We start from the raw sequence: 8,377 nt of genomic DNA on the forward strand, positions 1-8,377 counted from the left end.
CTTGGGCCAGCCCCGGTCCCTGGCCTGCCCGGGCTGGGACGGGGTGGGTGGCTGCAGGCACTTCTGGGCTCGCCGTCACCCCGGCCCGGGGCCACGAGCGCTGAGCTCTCTCCCCCTCAGCAGGAAGCGCTGCGGTGCCTCCACGGACACGCCACGGCCCGGACCTGGCACTGCGGGAGATGCCCGGGAAAGCATCTTGTCTCACCGCATCGAGGGAGAGCGGCGGGGCGGTGGCCAGCAGTACGGGCTGAGGCGAGGCGGGGGCTTGGCCTGAGCTCTGTGGGGGTGTCTGTGGGCCTCTGTGCCCAGCTCAGGCCACCCAGCTCCACCTGCACCCCATGGCGCAGCCCTGGGACCGTCTTCCAGAAAGGCCCCCCCAAGCATGCGAGGGGGAGGCTCCGTGACTTGCGGCCGGCTCTGATGCTTCCAGCTCCCACCCTGCACCCGGGTCCTGCCTGGCAGCTGCTTGGCCCCAGCTGTCCTAGGCCCCGCGTTCCCCCTGGGGAGGCCTCGTGGGCTGCATGCAGCCAGTCCCCTGCGTCCCCTTGCCGAGCTCCCCCAGCCCAGCACCAGCGGACAGGTTCTCCAGGCCTGGACGCCGTCCCTCAGGGCCGCAGGATAGGCAGCCGGCTCCAGTTCCCGCTCATCCTGCCCTGCAGACGCCTCCCAGCCTTGATTTCCCTTCTCTTTCCAGGTCCCCACAGAAGACAGCAGCGAGCTTCGGGCCCAGCAGCAACCACGTGGAGTCCTCTGAAGGATGTTATCAGTGATGCCTCTGCCCCGACGACAGCTCTGAACACGGTCAGTCGCCCGGTCTGCGCCCCGTTCAGCATGTCTGTCATAGGGTGGAGGGTTTAACTGGGTGTCCTGCAGGCCTCTTTCATGTTCCCAGATGCCAGGGAAGGGGGAACTCTCCATCCCTGGAGGTGTCTAGGAGAGGGTGGATGGACGCTGATCGGGGGTGATCTAGGTGCAATGATGCCTGTGCTCTGCTATGGGGATTTCCCAGGCTCTGGGCCATGCTGGTTGTCCCCTTCTCCCCTTTCTGCTCCGTGTGTCAGGGGTTTCTTTTAATCCTCCCCCAGAGGCTGGAGATGGGGCTGGGCTGGGCCAATGCTCCTGCTGGCACCAACCCCGCAGGGTCCCGGCTGGAGGGTCTCACCCCTGCGCTCAGGCTCAGCCCGATGCTGCACTGGGGCTGGAAGGGATTTCCTCCTTGCTCAGACTGGTCTGCACTAGGGGGCTTTGCCTTCCTCTATGGTGGGGGCACAGCCTGGGCCTGAGCTCTCTGCAGTGTCCATGACCCCCCTGGCAGCAACAGGGTGTTGGTGGCCACAGCCCCCCGCTTTCCTGGAGGTTGGGGTGGGGGTGATGTCCCAGAAGAGAAGCCAGGAGAAAGAGTGGAACCAGGGTCAACGTCTGCGGCTGCAGGGAGGTTGCAGCTCCCCAGGGCAGGCCTCAGGCTCAGTGGTACAGTCCGGGCCTGGGTGTCCCTGGGCCTCAGGCAGTGCTGAGTGTTGGGATGGTCGGTGCCAGCACCCCAGGGCCAGGTCTGGGCACGTCTGCGGTTCGGTTTCTGGGCCCATGGGACAGCTCTGGAGGGGCTGTCAGAGCTGGGGCAGCTCTGGTGCTCTCTGGGTGGGTGCAGAGGTCATACATTGGGGTACCCAGAAAATCTGGCCCCCCAGCTCACCCTGCCGGCTCGCCAGCCCTAACACCATGGGGAGTGTGCCCCCAGCTCCCCCTGCCCACCCAAGCATGTGTTTGTTCCCTCCCCAGGTCCGATGCTGAGGATAGAGCCAATGGTGCTGATGCTGCCCTAAGGCATATTGGAGCAGAGCCCCAGATAAGAGCCTGGCTCTGGGCATGGGTGCAGTGCCGGGGGTGGGCTGTGTCTCTCTCTGGGCCCCCCCTGGCCTGGTAGCGGCTGGCTCCTGCCCTGACCTGCCTGTGCCAGCATGAAGCGGCCCAAGCAGCCCCCGCGGCCCTTCCGCATCCTGGGCCTTTTTGGGCGGCAGCCACGGGCCCCCAGGGAGGTGCTGGTGCCTGAGCCGGCCCCCGGAGGCCCAGCAGAGACACGGGTGATGGTGCTGCCCGGTGAGGATGGGGGACTGGTAGAGTGCCCGCTGTGCCTGCTGCCCCAGCCCCCGGACGCCTTCCCCACCCTGAGCACCTGCACACACCGCTCCTGCCGCACCTGCCTGGAGACCTACCTGCGCATCGAGGTGGGTGAGCGCCGTGTGCCCGTGGCCTGTCCCCACTGCCCCGTGGCCCTGTCACCCGCTGAGGTGTGCCAGCTGCTGCCCGAGCCTGCCCTGCGCAACAAGTACGAGGAGCATCTGCTGCGGCGCCTGCTGGCCGCTGACCCCGGCACCCGCTGGTGCCCTGCACCCGATTGCAGGTGATGCTGGGTCTGGCTGCGTGGGAATGAGATAAGGGCAGGGCTGGGACTGGGTACCCCCAGCCGCTCTGTGCCAGCCCCTGGGGCTCGCGCTGTGGCTTGGGGCTCTGCCCTGGCCCCTTGTAAGCTATGAGCATGGGATGGAGCGCGCGGCCAGCTCCTTGCACCTGCTCAGTGGCCTGGCCGTGGGCTGCCTCCACTGAGCCATGACCCCGCCTGCTCCCCAGTCACAGCGTCTCAGGGCTGGTAGGGACCTCTCAGGGGTGTGTGGCCAAGCCCAGGCCTGAGGCCCCATGCTGATGGCTGGAGGTGGTGGCAAAGCAGGGGTGGGAGGCTGGTGCCCGCAGTTCTGACCCCAGCACTGCGTACCCCAGCTATGCGGTGATTGCCTATGGCTGTGCTGACTGCCCCCGGCTGACCTGTGGGCGCGAAGGCTGCGGCACCGAGTTCTGCTACCACTGCCGGCAGCCCTGGCACCCTGGTGCTGCCTGTGCCCCTGCCTCCAGCACTGCTGACCCTGGCACCCTGCTGATCCACCCAGAGGAGGCGGCGCATGGTAAGGGATCCACCCCTGGCTGCACTGGACCTAGAGCACAGACTACCTGGCAGCACCCTGGCTGAACCAGCCCACCTGCCCTGCTGAACCACAAAGTGGCAGCACGGTGCCCTGTGCTGGCCCTGCCCTTGCCCCTGGGAGCAACACTAACCTGATGCCTGGTCCTGTCTATGCTGAGTGGTGTCTGGCCTTCTGCCCCTCATCAGGGTAGCTGTCAGGCCAGTTCCCCCCCAGCAGCTCCCAGCTGTGGGCCATGGCCTGCTCGCCCTCCCTGGTGCTGGGCTGGGCATGGGGGCTAGGGGAGGACTGGGGCTGGGAGGGTGGTCTATGACCTGCTGCTGCCAGGAGGCCATGCTGCCTTGTCCCCCCCTCTGCCCCCAGATGCAGGAGTCATCAAGGTTTGCCCCCGCTGTGGCGCCTTTATCATGAAGATCAACGATGGGAGCTGCAACCGCATGAGCTGCACCATGTGTGGCTGCCTCTTCTGCTGGCTCTGCCTGCGCGAGGTCACCGACGTGCATTTCCTCAGGTCCCACTGCACGGGGGTCTCTGTGGGGGTGCAGGATGGGCATAGGGGGCTAGCCTGGGGCGGCTGTGGGGCTGGGCAGGGCAGGGAGAATGGGGGCAGTTGTAGGGCAGGGCTGGGCCCTGGTGTGGGGCTGGGGGATGAGCACAGGGTGCACTGATGGGCATGGAGAGCTCAGGTGGGGTGGATCCTGGGCAGGCCGGCGTGGTTGAGTCCAGCTCCGTAGCTGGAGGTGAATGGGCGGGGGGTCCCACAGAGCTGGACTGACGCAGTGCCTCGCCCCCTCCAGCCCATCTGGCTGCACCTTCTGGGGCAAGCGTCCCTGGTCGCGCACGCGAAAGCTGCTGTGGCAGCTGGGTATGGCACTGGGCGCGCCCATGGTCATCTCGCTCATCGCTGGCATTGCCGTGCCCGTCATCACTATTGGTCTCCCCGTCTACATGGGTCGCAAGGTAACGCCCCCCAGGCTGGGCCCAGGACCCAAGTCCTCTTTTGTCAGGGGAGGGGGATCCCCCCACTCCTGCAGCCTCAGAGATGCCCCCACCCCCTCACCTGCCCTCACCCCACCCTGCAGGTGTTGGGGCGCAGTCGGAAGAGCAACCTGTCAGGGTGCCAGCAGTGCTTGTCGGTCAGCAGCAGCGTGCTCCTGTCCCTTTTTGTCTCCCCCATCATCACTGCTGTCACCGTGGGTAAGTGCCCGCTGAGCAGGGTGGGCACCCCGGTCCACGGCTGCCTGGGGCCGACTGGGCCTGGCCCAGCTCTGTGTCTGCCCGCAGGGGTCGGGGTGCCCCTGCTGCTCACCTATGTTTACGGCGTGGTGGTGCTGTCGCTATGCCGCAACCGCTGGGGCTGCGCAGATGGCGGCGGGAAGCCCGGGGACCCCGGCATGGTGGAGCTGGAGAACCTCGCCAAATGTGAGTGCCTGGTCGCTAGCGCCAACACCCGCCTCCACGGGGGCACCAGGGCCTGGCCCTGCCCTGGGACCCCCTGCATGGGGTCTCCTGAAGCCAGGGGCTGCTCCCCCTCTCCTGCCCACACACTCGACCCTAGACCCTGTGCCACCCGCTGTGCAACCCCATGGGCAGCCCAGCCCCTTGGCTCTGGCCTGGGACTGGCAGCACCTCTGTGCTCTGGGTCTCCTGTGTGGGGAGGTCCTGATCCTGCAGCTTCTTGGGGGAGTGGGGAGGGGGCTTCAGGGGCAGCCTGTGGCAGGACCATGGGCCAGGGCAAGGTGGAGCGGGTTGACTAGTGTGGCTGCCCCGGGGAAGGCAGGGTCTTTCCATGCCTGTCTCCCCCCTTCCCACAGTGAATGAGCTCTGGGCTGTGCTGCCCAACCCACGGGCGACTGAGGATGGGACCCCCGACACAGCCTCCTCCCTGCCTAGCAGAAGCAGCCGCAGCCAGCACCACCAGGCCAGCTGCAAGGACCAAGACACCCAGTCTGCGAGCACCATGGCCCTGGCTGGCAGCATCCTCAGCGAGGGCCAGGACGCATCCTACAGGTGAGCCTGCGGGCATGGGGCAGGGATGCTCCCACCCTGCCCCCTGGCCTGGCTGTGACCCTGTCTCCTCCCCGCAGGGAAGGCGTGAACTTCAAGGTGGAGGTGGCGATTGAGGCAGAGCCACGGGCCGGGCAAGAGCAGAGCCTATGCAGTGCGCTCTCAGGGCACAGCCTCTCCGGGGACTCTCTGGGCTGCGCCAGTGATGCCTGCAGCACGGCTGAGGCACTGGGCGAGTGACTGGGGCTGGCAGAGCCGAGCCCCACGCTCAGAATGGGGAGGTGCCGGGGACGCTCCACGGCACAACCTGGCACTGTGCTGGATACAGCCAGGGCCCATGGCAACTGGCCCCATGGCTGCACCTTGCTTGACCCCTCCACAGGCCGGCTGCGAACTCTGACGCTTGCAGGCAATAAAGCAGTAGCCGAAGCGGCCGGTGTTTGCGAGCCCAGATCCCAGGAGTCATCTCCGCACCCCATGTGGGGCCAGGGAGGCTGGAGAGGTCCCACACAAGGATGAGCGGAGGCTGTGGGACCGGGGCTGGAGCTGGAGCCAGGCATGGCTGCAGCAGCCAGTGGGCAGGTCATGGTGCTGAGCCCCATGGGTGGTGCAGTGCCGGGCTGGGGGGCATGCCCCACATGTGGGGGCCGCAGCACTTGGGCAGCCTGTGCCAGCTGCACTGCCCTCCCCAGGCAGGAGGCTGTGGCGCCCGGAGCCACAGGGCCCAGCTCCTCAGCTCTGTCTTTGGCCCCCATCGCTGCCAGCACCGGAGGGGTCTTGTCCTGGAGCCAGGCTTGGAGGAGGGGTGAGTGTGGGGAGGTGGAAAGGGGGGCACTGGCACAGGGCTCACACGTGTGGGGGGAAGCCTGGCCAGGAATCCTGCTTCACTGCTCTCGGCCAGTGCCCACTGGCAGCCCTGGACATACCAGAGCCTGGCCCCACACGCTCAGCTGCCCCATGCTCCGCTCAGGCCCTTCTCCCCAGTTCCTTCCTGTGGCCACACTCCCCTGTGGGGCACACGCTGGGCACTGGCACTCATGTGAAGGACCCACTGCTTTGGGCTGGTCTGCTCTGGGTTTGGGCTGGCTGGCTCAACATCCCTGTCTTCTCCGGTCCTGGCCCCTGGCAAGCCCACAGTGCAAGGCCAAGGTTGGTTGCCCACAAGCACAGAGGGCTGTGCCCTGCCTGGACTCCAAGGCCCCAAGGGGAGGGGGTGGCTCAGGGACTGCATAAGGACACGTGGCTGTCTCATCTCAGTGCATGAGCTCACAGTGTGGTCCAGAGATGGTGGAGCAGGAGCTGCTTTTCCCCGCCTTGTGACGGCAAGCAGAACAAGTCAAAGGCATTTGCCTCCCCCAGGCTCACGCAAGCTGGCAGCTGGGCCTGTCTGGCACAAGCCACCCCTGCAGCAGCCACTGGGAACCACGCAGACAACGCAACGTATGCTAGAAGCCTTGGAGTGCAACAGAGATATGGGAAACTGAAGCCTTTAGGGAGGAAATCCCCAGGGGTGGGGTGAAGGACAAGGTGCTTTAAATATGCCCAGAAGAACACAAGCCTTAGCAATGGGACAGGCCCCTTTTGACACAAGAGTAAAGTTAGAAAGAACATAGGGAGGTGGAAGTGCTCAGCCAAGTCCCACTCTGGAAAGAGGCAGAACAGAGGGGGCCTGGTGCTTGCACACAAGATGCTGGCCTGGCAGAAACCACGAGATGGGTCCTGCTAGACAAGGGTTGAGAAATGCACAATGGAGTTCAGATCATTTGGCTTTGGAACTGAATTGCCTTGAGAATTTGAATTGAGACACGTAGGGAAGCCCCACACAAAGGAGGACGTTAAGTAGCAGCTCCTGGGCACAACTGGTTGAAAAAAACCCAGACAGAACTGTTGCCCAAGAGTCATGAAAGAGCCAGCCAAGGAGAAGTCTGCCAGGCTGATGGGAATTTTGTGATAAGCCTTGGCATGCAAGTCATGTGGGGCCAATATTAAAAATAGTGAGATAGTCCCAGGGGCATGAGCCCAGTCACCAGACCAGTTCTAAGCAAAATAATGGACCAACGTATGAAGGACTGAACAGACAGGCTAGAAATAAGATGAATGCCCGACAAGGTGGGTTTAGGGCAGGATCAATCTATTCAAATCAGGTGGATGTTAGTGATAAATATTGGGTGAGTTTTGGAAAAGCAGTTGCACGCATGTAGCACCAGCCCAAGATGCTGCTGTGGACGTTTACTCATAGTGCAGAACAGTCTGGCTAGAAATTCAGCATTGTACCATATTGGGAGCATGTACAGAACAGACTAACAGCAGATTGACCTCACAGGAACACGGCACGGCGTAGAAGTAAACGTATATCAAACTAACCGCTGCTGCTGAGACTTGAAGAGGACAGAAGGGCATACCAAACACCGACCAGGGCAGGATAGCCCCAAGATGCCCTAATCCTGCACTTAGGATGGAGCAATCCCCTGCACTGCCACAGGCTGGGGCGACGGGCTGGGCAGCAGCTCTGCAGAAAAGGACCTGGGGGACAGGGGACAAGAAGCTGACCAGGAGCCGGCAGTGCGCCCTCTGCCAGGAAGGCGACCGGCATCCTGGGCTGCATTGGGAGGAGATGGAGGGCAGTGATTCTTCTCTATTCAGCACTGGGGAGGCCATATTTGGAGTCCTGTGTCCAGCTGTGGGCCCCCCATGACAGAAAGGATGTGGACAAGTTGGGGAGAGTCTAGCGGAGGGCAATGGAAATGGTTGTGGGGCTGGGGGACAGGACTGGTGAGGAGAGGCTGAGGGAACTGGGCTGATTTAGTTTGGAGAAGAGATGACCGAGGGGGATTGAACAGCAGCCTTCACCTCCCTGCAGGGGAGCTGCACAGAGGCTGGAGCTGGGCTGTTCTCAGTGGGGGCAGATGACAGGACAAGGAGCAATGGGCTCAAGCTGCAGCAAGGGAAGTTGAGATTGGATATTAGGAAAAAATCTCTCTCCCAAGAAGGGTGGTGAAGCCCTGGGGCAGGCCCCCTAGATAGGCTGCAGAGTCTCCATCACTGGAGGTTTTTAAGGCTTGCCTCTGTAGCCCCTGCTGGGGTGATGTAGTTGGGGTGGGTCCTGTTTTGAGCAGGGGGTTGGACTAGACATGACCTCCTAAGCTCCTTTCCAGCTGTCATGGTCTAATAGTCCCAATCAAACAAATGGGGTTTGAAAACAGGCAAGGCCATTTTGTTGGGGGGGGGGGCCTCACTTATTAGAGACTATGTGGTTGGAAGAGATGTTGGATAAGCTTTTAGGCACACAGGGCCCTTCCTCAGGTCTGAGAGAAGCAGAGGCAGCCTGACCTGAGTAATGAAAAACTAGAAAAATAAAAGCGAAAATAAAAGCTAGAAGGAACAGAACAGGGCTG

The 8,377-nt window shown here is 63.2% G+C and overlaps 1 protein-coding gene across 1 annotated transcript; it reads left to right on the forward strand.

The window, feature by feature from the left end:
* The first annotated feature begins 430 nt into the window (after nucleotides 1–430).
* Nucleotides 431–5,428, forward strand: LOC109311577 (E3 ubiquitin-protein ligase RNF19B-like). The gene is made up of 10 exons (XM_019537287.1): nucleotides 431–448; nucleotides 695–801; nucleotides 1,780–2,401; nucleotides 2,776–2,957; nucleotides 3,339–3,486; nucleotides 3,773–3,935; nucleotides 4,058–4,172; nucleotides 4,260–4,397; nucleotides 4,790–4,985; nucleotides 5,063–5,428. Exons 3-10 carry the CDS (start codon nucleotides 1,959–1,961, stop codon nucleotides 5,220–5,222), a joined length of 1,545 nt encoding a protein of 514 aa, XP_019392832.1. The 5' UTR covers nucleotides 431–448; nucleotides 695–801; nucleotides 1,780–1,958; the 3' UTR covers nucleotides 5,223–5,428.
* The last annotated feature ends 2,949 nt before the right edge of the window (nucleotides 5,429–8,377 follow it).

Source organism: Crocodylus porosus, unplaced genomic scaffold, assembly GCF_001723895.1.
Source record: "Crocodylus porosus isolate Cpor-Errol unplaced genomic scaffold, CroPor_comp1, whole genome shotgun sequence".
In the NCBI taxonomy this organism is placed as follows: Eukaryota; Metazoa; Chordata; order Crocodylia; family Crocodylidae; genus Crocodylus; species Crocodylus porosus.

Coding starts and splice junctions, on each gene's coding strand:
- LOC109311577 (XM_019537287.1), top strand. CDS start 1,959: ATGAAGCGGCCCAAGCAGCCCCCGCGGCCCTTCCGCATCCTGGGCCTT. Junction 2,402..2,775: donor TGCCCTGCACCCGATTGCAG/GTGATGCTGGGT, acceptor TGCGTACCCCAG/CTATGCGGTGATTGCCTATG. Junction 4,986..5,062: donor GGCCAGGACGCATCCTACAG/GTGAGCCTGCGG, acceptor TCCTCCCCGCAG/GGAAGGCGTGAACTTCAAGG.